The 15,732-nt window shown below is 37.9% G+C and overlaps 1 protein-coding gene across 1 annotated transcript in view; it reads right to left on the bottom strand.

Moving 5' to 3' along the window:
* Positions 1 to 15,732, bottom strand: part of DNAH14 (dynein axonemal heavy chain 14) — a 244,663-nt gene that overhangs the window by 70,360 nt on the left and 158,571 nt on the right. Inside the window, 7 exon segments of the mRNA XM_087929036.1 lie at positions 8,717 to 8,825; positions 10,228 to 10,409; positions 11,234 to 11,422; positions 12,048 to 12,209; positions 12,552 to 12,749; positions 13,003 to 13,089; positions 15,398 to 15,565. Of these exon segments, the coding sequence (XP_087785162.1) occupies positions 8,717 to 8,825; positions 10,228 to 10,409; positions 11,234 to 11,422; positions 12,048 to 12,209; positions 12,552 to 12,749; positions 13,003 to 13,089; positions 15,398 to 15,565 (1,095 nt within the window).

Here is a 15,732-nt window from a genome sequence, read left to right as displayed (position 1 = left end):
AAAGAAAGAAAATAAAATAAAATATAAACAAATAATTAAATTTCTGGGAATACTATATTAAGAGAGCATTGGTAAAAGAAATCTTTTCACAAGTACATTACACCAGTGCTAATTGTTAAAACAGATAATTCATATTCAAACATTGCTGGAAATGCAAAAATCAAGTTGGATAATTTTTTTGTAACTAATATGTGAAATTCAGGAAAATAATTTATTATAGAATGATACATATATTAAATATTGGCATTTATTAAATCCTATATTCTTACAACATATGTATAATATGGCCTTTGTGAATAACAGCTGCTAAGATCTTTTTTTAGTGAACATAAGTTACTAATATCTTTTTTAAAATAATGATAGATTGAACTATGTGAATATGTATGTTAAAAACAATTTTATATTTTAAAATTTTAATATTGAAAGCTCCTATGGACTATAAGTCTGCACATGGACTTATACCACATCTAAAGTTTCAATTTATTATAACATAAGGCCTTAAAATATTAGATTTTCTGGTTTGTGATAGTAAGAATAAACTTGCATAAACTAGATTAAAACTATTGATTATTTAATCTGATTAATGAATTTTATCTTATTAGCTGCCTATTGAATACTGATTTGGACAATTTTCATTAAATTATTCTCCTTTATTGGTAATTTATCCATGAAATAGAAAGTCTCTCTCCCTTTTTGAATCTGTACTGATACTACACATAATTACAAAAAAGAAACCTTCAATAACACAGGGATAAATTTAATCTTGACTTTTTTTGACATCTCTTCAATGAATACCCCTGGATAATTCAAATTGTGAAATGAAAGTCTCACAGGATGTCCTGGTCAAAGAGATGACATGTACTTTCATTTAAAATCATATTCTGATAAACCGTGGGTGAGAGAAGACACAGGAGTCTCCGATCAATTTAACTCATTTATTTCGCTATTGCAGAACTGAAAATGGCAGCCGCAGCACCTCCTTTTACAGCAGGGCTACTCACGGCTACAATCAGTGACAACTCTTCAAATTCCCGCCGCCACGGACCAACCAATCAGAGGTGAGTATGTAAATATCTAACACCCCTCCCCACCTGGTCCAGTCTACCCTATCCTGTCCCGCCTAACGCACGTCATCATGTAGGTAGGTGGGGCTCTTATAGGCAAGACTGGACCTGCGCAGCTCAATCATGGGCTTGTTGTCATGGGCTTGTTTTTGAGCTGTTCAGTTGGACTTATTGCTTCCCCCTGCTCCTTCCATTGGAACCTCCTTGAACTTTCTAGTTAGGGCAGCCATTTTGTTTCCACTAGAGGCCACCCTTCCGATTTCTCCATGGGCCTGTCCCTGCCTTGTCATGCTGTCCTGTCCTTGTGTTTCTGGTGTCTGCTTTTTTGTTTGGTGTTTTCGGTGCTATTTTTAATTGTTGAGGTTGTGTCTTGTTAGTCGTTAGGGCCTGTCCTGTGCTATTCCTTGTTTGTGAGGGGTTTCCCCCTTCCTCTCTATTTGTGTTGAGTCTGTGTGAAGGGTCTCCTCCTTCTCATTATTTGTGTTGGGTCTGTGTGAAGGGTCTCCCCCTTCCACTCTGGGTGTGTTGCATCTGTGTGAAGGGTCTCCCCCTTCCTCTCTGCTTATGTCTGTACCACCCCTTGTCCCTCGGGTTCTTAGTTGGTCCATGTGTCTCCTCCAGCTTCGGCCATCTGTTGTGTTGACCCTGTAAGAGTGAGGACCAGTTACCTGGGCCACCATCGCCAGTATCCATAGGGGCTACCCTGTTGGGTTTTAGCGTAAACTGGGTCACCCGTTTGGAACGTCTGGCATTTACTGGATGAATCTAGTGGTCTGTCTGGGTTATATAGGAAGTGTAGTCTGTCTAGGGGTGATCTCAGCTTTCTTTCCATGAGTAGCTCAGTGGGGCCCGTATTTGTTATTGTGCTGGGTGTTATGTGCTGTATACTTAATAACTTATCTATTTTCACTTGTGTGTTCCCTGGCCCTAGTTTTGGGAGGGTCTCTTTTGTGTACTGGACCATGCGTTCCGCTTGCCCATTCATGGAGGAGTGCATGGTGCTGATAGGGCATGCCATATCCCATTCTGTGCTAGGAATCCCTCAAATTGGGTGGCCGTGAACTGGGGCCTATCATCGGACACTATTATGTCCAGCAGTCCATGTGTGGCAAATAGTTTCCTCAGATTTCTAATGACTGCCTCTGCTGTTGTGGACTGCATAATGCTGACTTCTAGCCACTTAGAATATGTGTCTACTATGATAAAAAATGTGTGTCCCTTTACTGGCCCCGTGAAATTGATATGTACCCTTGACCATAGTTCCCTTGTGGTTTCCTACTTGTGGTTGGGTGCCGTGGGAAGTGCTGGCCTGGTCTCCTGGCAGGCCTTGCAGACTGATACCCAAGCCTCTCTTTCTTTATCCATCCCTGGCCACCACATGTAACTCCTTGCCAGGGATTTCATTTTAACTATTACCGGGTGCCCCGCATGCAACATTTCCATTATATTGTCCCTTAAATTCTCGGGAATTATTACCTAATCCCCCCAAAGTATGCATTCCTTCAGTACTGATAGTTCTGTCCGCCTGTTCCTGAACGGTTTAGTGTTTTCAGCTATCTCCTTCTCAGGCTACCCTCTCCCTACCCAGTTCAAAATGTGTGCCAGAGTTTTGTCTTTAGCCGTTGCTCTCACGATGTCGGTTACTGTTGCCGGTGCTCCCTCAAAGGTCTCTATCAGGAGTGTGGCTGTGGTTGGTGCTGGATCCTTGTCCAGGTTGGGTAGGGGGCATCAACTAGGTGTGTCAGCATGGTCAATGTCCCTCCCAGACCTGTAGATTAAGTTGAAGTCATAGGCAGCCAGGAATTCTGTCCAACGTGTCATTCTGTGCACCAGGATGTTTGGTGTGGCTCTGTATCCTGTGATGATTCCCAGTCGTGGTTTGTGGTCGATGACTAGGGTAAACCTTCCCCCTCTCCAGGGAATGTAAAAGGTGTTGCACCACTGGGACGGGGTATGTGCTCTGTTGTAGGGCACGGTTCAGGGTGGCCTTATAGTCAGCACAGATGTACATGGACCCATCTGTCTTGACTGGTGTAACAATAAGCATTTCCCATTTTGCGTGGTCAATGGGTTCTAGGATCCCTTGGGCAACGAGCTTTTTAAGCTGCTCATCTATTTTAGATTTAAGCGCAAAGGGGACCCGCCTCACTTTAAGTCTGATTGGGGCTATGGTGGGGTCTAGATTAAATGAAATAGGGGACCCCAAATACTTGCCCAATTTCCCATTGAAGACATCCCAGAACTCCTCCATCAGGTTGTCCCTAGTGGTTTAAACCACTCGAGCCCCAGCAGCCTTGGCCGGTCCCAGTCTACCACTGTTAATGGCAGGATTCCTGAGTAGTTCTTGAAGGTTACTCAGAATTTCCCTTTGCCAATGACGGGAATTTGATTCCCTTGATAGTCTTTCAGGATTAGTCTCTGTTTGCTCAGCTGATCTTTGGTCAGCCTGAGGCTTATTCTTTTGATGGTGTTCCAGGATACCATCGATAGATAAGATCCGGAATCCACTTCCATCCGGCATTCCTTTCCTTCTATGGTGACGTGGATGTGGACCTTCCTAGCATTTGACATGCTGGAGTGGCCCACCATCACTGTCTGATGAGTTTCACTCCTCGCTGTGGCTGGCTTGTGGTTCCGTCAGCTCCGGCTGAATTGGCTCTGTCGGCTCTCGGGTTGGTTTTCTCAGCTCTGTGGCAGTGTGCCTTGCCTTTGTCTCCTGTTGTTGGGTTTGGATGCACAGCATGCCCTTGCGATGACTCCCTGCCAATCGCATCATTGACAGATAGCGGCGCGGAAACAGCACTCTGATTTGAGGTGATTTCCTTCGCATCCTGCATACCAGAAGTCCTTCCTCTTTCCTTCTCAGGTTTTTGGGTGTCTTTTTGTACGGAGTTGGTTTATTTCCTCATCGTCGTCTGATTCGGACTCGGATTCGAGGTCCTCATGGTGGACGGTGGCAGTTTCCTTAGGTGTGGGCTGCTCCATCCTCTTCACCTTCCTTATGGCTGCGGCGGATTTCTGTGATGCTTCCATGGCCAATGCTTCTTCGATAGCCTCTTTTAGAGTTATTTTGGGCTTTGTCAGGAGCCGGCTCTGTAGCATCAGGTCTCTGAGTTCCAGGACTACACAATCCCTCATTGCCTCATCCATGTTTAGAAATTCGCACGTTCCAGCAAGGTCCCTCAGGCTCACAACAAAATCACCGATGCTCTCGCCTTCCTTCTGGTCTCTCCAGTAGAATTCGTGCCTCTTGATTAGGCAGGACAATGATGGCATGTAGTGTGCCCTCAGGATTCTCTCTAAATCCGGCCATGCCATCGTTTTCACATTGTTGGATGCCGAGAGGGCTTTGGCCATTTTGAAAATGGCAGGTCCAAAATGGGTGAGGAATACGGCTTGTTTCCTGTGCTCCGAAATGTTCATCAGGTCCCCTCCTTCCAAGAACATGTGGAATTGGTCGATGTACGATTCCCAGTCTTCGGTTGTCAGACCGAACAGTGTGGATGATGTGTTGCTTCTGGCCATTGTTCGGTTCTTGTCAGTTCGCCGCCACATGCTTACTGGTCCCACATGTCTCAGAATCCCACCTTCATTGCCAGTGATAAATCATGGGTGAGAGAAAACATGGGAGTCTCCAATCAGTTTAACTCATTTATTTCGCTATTGCAGAACTGAAAGTGGCAGCTGTGGCAGCTCCTTTTACAGCAGGGCTGCTTGCGGCTACAACCAGTGACAGCTCTTCAAATTCCCACCGCCATGGACCAACCAATCAGAGGTGAGTATGTAAATATCTAACATATTCTGCAAGTTTTATACTGTTGTAAATGTACTCTGTTGAAGCTGCTAATTCACACATACAAATACACATTCTCAGTAGTTTATACTTACAACATACATCCTTGAAAAGGAGATACTCTCTGTTACTACACAAGGTGTGAAGTTAGAATATCTCCAGCCCCTGCCTGTTCTAGTGAACTATGGGTGGTTTCTGTTGAGGTAATTCCCCATTAGGAGAATGAGCGCATATAGGGAGACGTATTTGAAAGAAGTGTTTGAATAATACACACACAGCACACAGATACACTGTACAGTAAATAACAACAATAGAATCAGAGGTGAGTATGTAAATATCTAACATATTCTGCATGTTTTATACTGTTGTAAATGTACTCTGTTGAAGCTGTTGAAGCCACAACAATAGAATCTGTTACATCAATTCCCATGTCAATTAGTAGTTGCTTATACAAAACTAAATCTGTACATAATAAAGATAAACATGAGAATTCAGCCTCCATTGTTGACAAACTAATAGACCTCCATCCAATCAATACTTTCCCCAATAATACTACAGTACCCGATGTAGATTTTCGTGTATTTATGTCTGTAGCAAAACTTGCATCAGCATATGCAGTTAAACTCAGTTCATCTTTTGGCTCCAAATACAATCCATAATGCATTGTTTGTTTCAGATATCTTAACACACATTTAGCAGCTTGCCAGTGCCTTTCAGTTGGCTCAGCGTTAAATCTCGCTAATTGATTAACACTGTATGCAATATCTGGTCTTGACCAATTACTGATATAAGATAAACTACCAATCAAGGACTGATAAATGTTGTTATCAAAAACAGGACTTTGAACATCACTATGGCTAAACTCCTGGCTCATTGGTGTTTTAGCCGGTTTACAAAGTTCCATTTTAAAATTCTTTAGTAATTGATTAATTTTATCTGCCTGTGAGATCTTGTTTCCTCCCCTAGTTCTATCTATCTTTAAACCAAGATATTGTTTGATTTCTCCTAATTGTTTTATTTTAAATTTCTTCTCTAACAGTGAGATTATTTTAGTAGATTCTTGTTCAGTTTTGGTGATTAATGCGATGTCATTAGTAAACAATAGCAACAATGAAATTACACCATTACTTTCTTTTTTTAAAAAAAAATCAGCCATGCCAGCTACAAAGCCTATCTTAGTTAATTCTTTAACTATACATTGGTTCCACTCATATCCTGATTGCTTCAAACCATAAAGACTCTTTTTCAATTTCCAACAATCATTCAGTCAGTATTATTATTTTTGAGACCTAAAGGTTTCTTTAAATATATAGTGTGTTGCAACAGTGCATGCAGATATGCCGTCTCTACATCCAAATGATTTACAATGTATTTCTCCTTAGCTGCCCACACTAATGCTGCTCTTAATGTAGTAGCCTTCACACTAGGTGCAAACACCTCATCATAGTCATTTGCTGTCTGATTGAACCCTTGTGCTACTAACCTGGCTTTATGGGTAACAGTCCCATCTACACCTGTCTTCAGCTTATATATCCATTTACATCCTATGGCATGTTTATCTGGTGGTAACTTAACATTTTCATATACCTCCAGTCTTTTAATGATTCCAGTTCCTTATCCATTGCTTTCTGCCAAGCAGCCTGATCCATAGGAGGATACAGTTTTAGTTCACTATAGTTACTTGGAACTGTATTTACTTGGCATACAACACTAGCCTGATATCTATCAGGTGGTCGTGTTACATGGGTTGAACATTTAGGCAACTCAGGGCTTACTGGTGGACTCTCCTGTTCCACTTGCTCCTGTTCTTCTACCTCCTCCTGTGCCTATCATAATCATCATAATTTTCATCCAATGAGGAAAAAGAATGATGTAAACTTGATGCAGCTCTGAAAAAATCAGTTCCTTTTCATGTAGCTCTTGAAAAGTTCTTTTCATGAAGTTTAAATGAGCTAACATATCTCCACCTTTCAAAAGATGTGCTCTAAACAGTTTACGTGTAAGATGTATGTGTGCACCTACACTGTCACGAACATAAATCCTCTTCAAATTCTCCCAACACCTAGCAGCAGACTCCACGAATATGGACTAGCTGCTGGTCACTCAGTGTTAGTCCAATTATACAAAGAGCTCGTTCGTTGTTCTGTTTAAAGTCAGCAAGCTTCTTGGCATCATCCTCATTAGCTGGATCCCAAGTATTTACATCCAGTGGGTCTTGAACTACATTCCATAACCCTTCTCTACGCAGAAGTAGACTGCATTTCATAGACCAGGAAACATACTTTGTTCTATCCAACTGGGTTATCAGTGATAGACTTGTTGAAGTGAATTGTGCCATCTTTACCAGGATAGTAAACAACAATTAAACAGTAAACAGAATACACAGTATACAGTACTGTGTATTCACACCAACTCTCGGTTATCTGAGTCTGGCATGGCCTGGGCCCATAACCAGTGTTGAGGTAATTCCCTGTTAGGAGAATGAGCGCATACAGGGAGACGTATTTGAGAGAAGTGTTTGAATAATACACACACACACACACAGATACACTGTACAGTAAATGTAGGTTTTTACTTCCAGAAAGTTTAAGCAAACTTCAAAATAGGTAGTCCAAATTCATTCACAGTTAAATCAGTCAGTTTTGAGTCCAGGGATAATCCAATAACAAAGTCCAGTATCAAAAAACAGTTCAGTATCAGACTTACATCAAATCCATGAATTAGGATTAGAAAAAAACGGCAAAACTCTCCAACAGAGGGAAAACAGAGACTCACACACTCATTGAGACTCTTTTGAGACTAAGACTAAAACAACCCAGGTTTCTGGCTCCATCTTATGGCCGTTTGAGAAACCACACCCAATTACAATTTTTTGCATTTTCTTAAAGATACAGTTCTAAAATGTCTATCCTGGTTTATATATTTCCAACACAAATAGCTGTTAGGTGACTTACATTCCTAACATTTTCAGTTTTTATGGATAATTCAGGCTGCAATGGATATTTGTTGTATATTCTAAAATATCAATTGCAACATCTCCTGTCAAAGAAACCATTTGTAGTAAACTTTTCTTTTGAGTTGCCATTATGAACAGTTATTTTGAATGTGAATCTTCTCAAGGCCTCAACATTTTAACCCGTTTTAAAAATCTTTTTAGTCTTCTGTGTGGTTATTCTGTTGACCACTCAGAATTCCTTCTGGTAGATGGGCAGCTATATAAGTGGCATAATTAAAAAAATAGATGAATAAATAATCTTTTGGTCTGTCTCCCAAGGAAGGGGGAAAGGGGTTAATCTTTTAGTCACATACTTCTACGGCGACAGCCAGGTTTTTACACTATTAAAATTATTTTACTTTTGGAATTTTACCTTTTTATCACCAGAAAAGTGAGATTGCTGTCTTTCTTAAATTATGTGGTTAGGGAGAATTTGCCACGCAAGGCAACTCTTAAATGATAGATGATAGCTGTAGGAATATATAAGCTAATACAATACAATGGAGCAGGAGGCAGAATCAGTATGTGAAGACCATGAGGCCCTCTGGGAGAAGATATTTGAAATTTCCAGCCTTCTATATTATGAAATCAGGTATTCCACTACATAGTATTATCATAAATGGATTCCAAATGTTATTTCTTTTACACCAACTTAAGTTCCTTTAGTCTTTTTTTCTTTCTTTCTTCCGAAATATCTAATGCACCATAAACTGAGTTCACATAATAGTTATACTATTGTAAGTTTTATAAACAATTATACCAGTGTCAATTAATTTTATAAATTCTAACATCTTACTTGAGATCTGATAGGAAATTATTCAGTATTTTTAGGGTGTGGGAAGAACACTTATGAATTAAATATACCTTTGATTTTGACTCTATCTGAGGTCCAAGGACAAGCAATTCATCTTGCATATCTGCAATCTGTGAAGTTCCATCCAAGATTTTTGTCAAACCAGAATGATAGCAAGCTCTAAAATAAAAACATAAGAGTTAAAATCTACTTATACCAAGGCCAGATAGTCACATAATATATTAATTTGCTATGTATTCAAAATAAACAGTGATTCGTGTGGGGTGTGTGGGGGTGTGTGGGGTGGGGGTGGGGAGTGCAGTTATATATTTATGTAGATTATACTTTCTCTTGAGAGCAGGCAACAGAATTTCATTTTTAATGTGGACCAGTATGCTCACAGTTAAAAAAAAAAGACATCTTATTTATTTAGTTTATCAAGCACGTATGAGAAAACAAGTATAAGGATGAACATAACATATAAACATATAAGTATAAACTGGTATAAGTATATACTTAATAAATGAGTACGAATAAATGGGAACAGTAGGACAGGGACAATAGGCATGCTGGTGCTCTTATGCACGCCTCCTTACAGACCTCTTAGGAATGGAATGAGGTCCACGGTAGACAGTTTAAGGTCAAAGTTTTGGGGGTTTGAGGCTGTAACAACAGAGTCAGGTACTGAGTTCCAGGCATTGACCACTCTGTTGCTGAAGCTGTATTTTCTGCAATTGAGTTTGGAGTGGTTTACTTTGAGTTTGTATCTATTGTCTGCCCGTGTGTTATTGTGGTTGAAGCTGAAGTACTCACTGACAGGTAGGATGTTGAAGCAGACATTTTTGTGTACTAAGCTTAGGTCAGACTGTAGGCAACGTAGTTCTAAGTTGTTTAGGTTCAAAATTTCAAGCCTGGTGGCATAAGGTATTCTATTGCAAGCTGAGGAGTGGAGTACTCTTCAAGTGAAATACTTCTGGACTCTCTCTTATCTTATCTTACCTTACCTTACTTTACCTTTCCTATCCTATCTGTTCAACTCCTAAACAAACTACCTTATATTAAATGCTAAGTGCATAGAAGACTTTCAGTAAAGCTACACATGCCAACTTTATAAAGTCTATCATGAAAAAACTATGGTAAGCACTGTGCCCAGAATTGTAAATATCTTATATATGTTTTATAGATAATTTATAAAACGTTTTATTGATATTAAGTCCATTGCTTCTATGATATTTTACAGAATAACTCCTCAACAATCTTATACACTAACCAGAGATGAATGTATAAAATATACATTAACCAAAGGATGAATGGCACAATAATCAAATCACATTGTAGCTAATGTTCACCCTATCATGAATCTGTTGGCAGTGAAATGCTCAAATTTGCCATGGAAAAATTCTCCTCTTCCAGGAAGAGTGTATTAACCCACCCACTGATTGCAACTGACTTTCAACAAAATTGCTGCTATGTTTTGGGATTGTTAAACATTTTAATCCACCTGAAACATTTTTATAAAATAGTATTCTTTCTGAAAACTTTTCTGTGGTGCTGTTTTACAAACACATACAACTATATTTACCTTTCACTCAGCATTTTCTCTTTTGTGGTCCTCAACATTGTGGAAAAAGTATTTATAAACTGCAAGTAACTTTTGGGAGTGATGTAATAGTGTCTTTTAGTTTCCTTCAAGTATTTCTCAATTATTATAGATACATTCTTGTGAATATTAACAGTCATAGGGATAAGAGTAACTTTTACATTCTGTAAAGACAAATGAAAAGACCACATATTTTATACAATGTACATTTCAATTTGAGAGTTGAAATTTATTATAATGTACTCAGTAATTTCTTGTTCATGCTCATCAGTTTGTATTGGTTCTCTCTTCTTTGTTGTTCCTTTTCTTCCCTCCACACGGGAAGGTGAGGCTGCTGAGTGTAAAAGTTCTAATTCCTTGGTGATGAGATTTACCTGTAATGTTTGTGTTCTCCTCTTTGGTGTAAACTTACATTTTAGAAATATTTTGAGATTGCCAGGTTTTTTTTTTTGCATACCATCAACATTCATTCAGTTAAATGCATCTGTTCTAAAATTATGAATTGTTACGATTTACAGTAATAGCCACAGCCTTATTGGTAGAGTACATTTTTCAGCAGAGAAATGAAATTCCTATAGAAGATGGTTTTGCAAATTACCCACTAACAGGTATAGCTGAAAATGGAATGAGAATTAATCTATACTTAATCACAGTAGCTTTCTGCTGCTATCACTACCTTCCAGCCAGCCAAATCCAGACAAGGAGCAGATGAGCCAAATTGTGTAGGTTTTGTATAATGGTGATTTGGTAATTTGTGCTTGCTCAGAGCAAAGCAGTGGTTGTATCAGGCATTTTGTTTTCCCCAACATTTTCCATGAGCCCTAGAACCCCACTTAGTTATGATTGCCGAAACTCATTGCAATGTTTTCCTACAGTCTTTAAAATGAGTTATCACAATTCACAAACAGCTTCAGTCGATCAACCAGAGTTCATAAGTGAGAATAACTTATTATAGATTTTATTTTGATAAAATACATTCACATCATACCTCATTTCTAAATGTCTCACTTTGGCTAAAATAACTTTTTGCTACATGGCAAAGGGCCTCTTCAGGCCAATTTTCGTACCAGTCTACTGTACAGCAATTCACAATGGCAGGATATATCTGTAAATACTGACGGAAAACCAGTCCTGTAGGATTTATTGTCAAAACTATATGAAGGTTGTGGCGTACTCTCTAGAAAAAAAAAATACTGTGTAAAAACTCAAATAAGATAATTATTTCTTTGAAAATTATCATTTATTAGACTGTAATTGTAGATACTTGCAAAAATAATTTCACTGAAATAAGAATTGCATTGCAAATTATAGAGTGATAGTAGATATTTAAATATTTGCCCCCAAATTCAAAAGACAGGTTGTTTCTCTTTACGAGCCGCTTTGTTCAATTATGCAAGTAACATGGATTCAGGCAATTCATTAATTCAGTTTCCAACACAGAGAGATATCAGTTAGTACTCATAAAGGTGAGATATAATGATCATTTTTAACTTAGGTTTCTTTCAGACCAGATGATACAAAACCATCCTTGGTGGTGATAATTAAAATTTCTATCATTCATTAAATCAGATTTCTTACTCTGTCTTCATAAGCACAATGGGCAACAGTCAAAAAGACAATGATGTCTTCAAAGCTATAAATAACAGCTTGTCACATTCCTGGCTTGATTTATCTATTAATAATAGGACAATTAAATTCAATGAGCACAACTCTGGATCTGCTGTTTAATGTAGAACTCAAGCTGGAATGGGTACAGCAATTTCACTGAGAGAGCACATTGATCACAGGAAACTAGTATATACCTGTAAGAAGAAAGAATACATATCATCCAATTTGTTGGATTCCTTAGCCATTTCAGAAATTGATGTAAGTGATTCAATAATGTTATTCAACTCATCCTTCTCAAATAGGTGGGGCACTTGTCCTGATTTCAGAATACAACTTAGGACTTCCACAAATGATTCCTAAGAAAAATAATACCAATTAATTATCTCCATAACTTTGGGTTGTAGCAATCTAGATTTTGTCATTTTGACAAAATGATGGTTTTTTGCAGACACTTTTAATGGAGCTCCAGCTATAAAGTTATTTTGTGTTAACTGTTTAATAGTTCCTATTCTAATAATTTATTAGGAGACTGGTAAAAATGCAGTCAGCTCCCAATCATCCTTTAACCTCTGATAACAATCCAGATATATTAAGATTAAGAAAGAAGGAAGAAACAGAGATGAAAATTTTTAACGAGTGTTTAATTAACATGATACAAATTTAATATGTATATTAATTTATATTCTGTGTAGGCTTACTTGAATTATATCTGAATCTGTAATGAGAAGAATGGTCCTCTTGCCTTCTGCTCCAGCTTGTTTATAGACTTTTTTAATATCCTCTTGAAAATGTGCAAAGGTGTAATTATAGGAAGTAGATAACCTATAGATACTGCATTCAGATATATAACTGGCTAAGGATGCACAGGTTGCTTTTCCATTGCCATTCCATCCAATCTGTTAATAAATATTAAAAATGTTAGATAAACATCAAGTAAAAAAATGATTTACTAAAGCAAATCTTCATTTATTAAAATGTTTAAATAATTTTTAGAATGCAGGATAATAATAATAATTATGGCTTAGTGATAGGTGTTTTAATGACATATGGTGTTTAAAATTTACCTTGATTTAAGATGTGCTACTTTTAAATAGAGACACATCATTGACATTTTATATAACATGTCCAATTAAAAATAAAGTTTCTTACCAGTGTCATATGACCACATTGTTGTCGAAAAACCCTTGCAGCTCTAATTACATGCTGTATTGCTTCTTTGAAAAATACCATACTGATCTAAGAAAAGAGAAAGCAGAAATGTAGGGATTAGGGCAGGGGTGTCAAACTTGCATCATCACAGTGGTATCACATGACATATCGGGACTTTTCCCCCCTTCACTAAACTGGGCAGGGGTGTGGCCAGCGTGTGATGCATCCGGCCTGCGGGCTGCGAGTTTGACAGCCTTGGAATATGGGGAAACCTCCTTCCAAAATGCCTTTCAGACATGAAAGAGTTAAAGGAAAAGCAAAATCTAACATTTTTATCTGGAGATCTGGCATAAACAGAGTGGGAAAACTAATGCTAAAGGGACATTCAGGACCAAGACTATTCTTCTCTCAGGTAAGCTTTTCAAACAGAGAACAGCTAGCTCATTTTAATTGTTTTTTCTCTCATATGAGTAGGTGGAACATTTTCTGGATTGGTTCAAAACCTGATAATCTCATTTCCCAGAGATCTGTAATTGGTGATCTAGAAAGTTTTGGTCACATACAAATTGTGCAAGCTTGATGTGAGTTAGAATTTTTGTATTATTTCATGCATGTGCGTTATTTGCCTTTCTCATTCTTGGTCATGTGCTTTTTTATCTATATTCTTGGGTAGCAAAACATCCTGAGATAAACTGAGATAAACTTTGCAGACTCAATTGGTATTTTCTCTTAGCTTTCCTTTCTTTTTGGGGTTTCCAACTGCTATTTGGTTCCTTAACCTAATAATATATACCAAAGCCCTCCATTTCTAATTGAATCAATCCTCTCATTCTGACAAATATTATATACCCCAGCAACCTGTTTAAGCAACAGAAAAATTAAGTCAAAAGTCACAGGTTTGCCTCTTTCCATTCTCAAATAAACTAGTGAGAAAGAAGGCTCTCCCCCAAGAGTTGTGTCAAGGCACAGGAAATTGTGGTTGGAAGATATAGAAACCCCATCATATACATATTTATAATTGTGCATATTTAACTGCGCTTCGTAACAAAAACTGCAAAAAATCTGAGGAGCTTAAAAAAGTAAGCCATAGAATAAGAAAACAGAAACAACTACATCTACAATAAATATAGCCCAAAATGGAACAATCATCCCATCAAACAAACAAAATAAAATAGAGAAAACTAAATACACATTGTTATTATATCTATCAATGAGAACTCTCTGGAAGAGACAAGACTTCAGCTTCCAGACAAGACTAATATTGAAAAAACCAATCTTATTTCCAGAGTAGGTGGCTCTGAAGAATTGGCATCATAACTAAAAAAAAGTATTTCCTGACTTCAGCCAGCCGAACGTCATGAAAATGGGATCCTACCAATACCTTTCCAAAAAGTATTGCATCAGATGACACTGAGGCAACCCTGGTTGGAGCAGGCAATTTGGTTGCAAAGCCAGATAGGATTTTATAAGACACAGCAGTTTGCAGTGGCCCATATTGACTGACAGTGTCACCATTAGCATATTATACATCTATTGTGGGCCTTGCACTGATTATCAGTAACTTTCTGTATGCCTTTTAAAATCTTATCTAGTTTAGCAATCAAGCTGCCTGCTCCAACCAGGTGATCTTCAAATGCTTTTCATATAGAACATATTGCAGGAGTGGCAATAAAGATATGAGCCACTGTACCCAAGTCCTCCTATTCCAGGTAAGGTGGCAACTGAGGTACTAGACGTAGCTGAGCTTTCAGCCCGTCTTCAATTGCACTTCCAGCAACAGCTGTGATGGTCCTTAAGTCAAGCACCTGCTCCTTTAGGACAGTATCACTCCCCACATCCCTTGAGAGATAATACTAGAACTGATGAACACACTGGTGAACAAACAGCATCTCCATTTTGTTTGGGTTCAATTTTGCTAATTTATCTTTCAGGTATATATGACATTTCAATCATAAATTGATTCTAAGCAGCAACCAACCAAGTTTTAACTTATTTCATCACATCCAGAACTTTACAGCCTTGACATGGCACAAAGCTTCAATAGCATCTCCAGAACACGCCAACAGAGTTAAAAAATCAAGCGGAGTGTTATCTGCATATTGATGACCCTGGAAGAAACTACTTATTAATTATCAATTCTGAATTATTCATTCTAATTTTCTTTGTTATTCCATCTTTCTTGAGTATAGCTGGGACTTGCAGTTTGAATTATGATAAACCTATGTAACATTTTTTATTTAACTACTATGTCCTGCTATTTGGGCATAGGGAAAACTAGAGGAAATCAAGAATTTTTATGAGGGACATCTACCACCTAAGATACATGTATACAGTATTGGCTTACATCACATAGCAATCACAATACATCAATATTAAACAGAATTTCAAAAATTACCTCTGACTCTTTTGTTTGCATTCTCACATAATATTCTTCCAGTGTCAAAAGAAGAACCTTCTGGCTAGTGACATTTCTGTATATTCTCTTATCTAAAGGTACAGTGCAATCTAGAAAATCTACAAATATAGGAGACTCCTCCATCAACTTCTCCTTTTTCCAGGAAATCTACAGGAATAATTTTGTAATTTGAAATCTTTATTAGGATAATGATCTTTCTTAGACAAAGTAAAAAAGTCACTATGTATCTGCATTTTGAAATGTATAGATTAGTAAATATGTTAATACAAATTCTCAAATACAAATTCTTTTATCTACAGGTATGGTGGAATCTA

The sequence above is a fragment of the Pseudonaja textilis genome, chromosome 1 (genome assembly GCF_049901715.1).
Source record: "Pseudonaja textilis isolate UNSWEBS1 chromosome 1, rPseTex1.2, whole genome shotgun sequence".
Lineage (NCBI taxonomy): Eukaryota > Metazoa > Chordata > Lepidosauria > Squamata > Elapidae > Pseudonaja > Pseudonaja textilis.
Note: the sequence above shows the minus strand (reverse complement) of the source record. Positions and strands in the feature narration are given on the sequence as shown.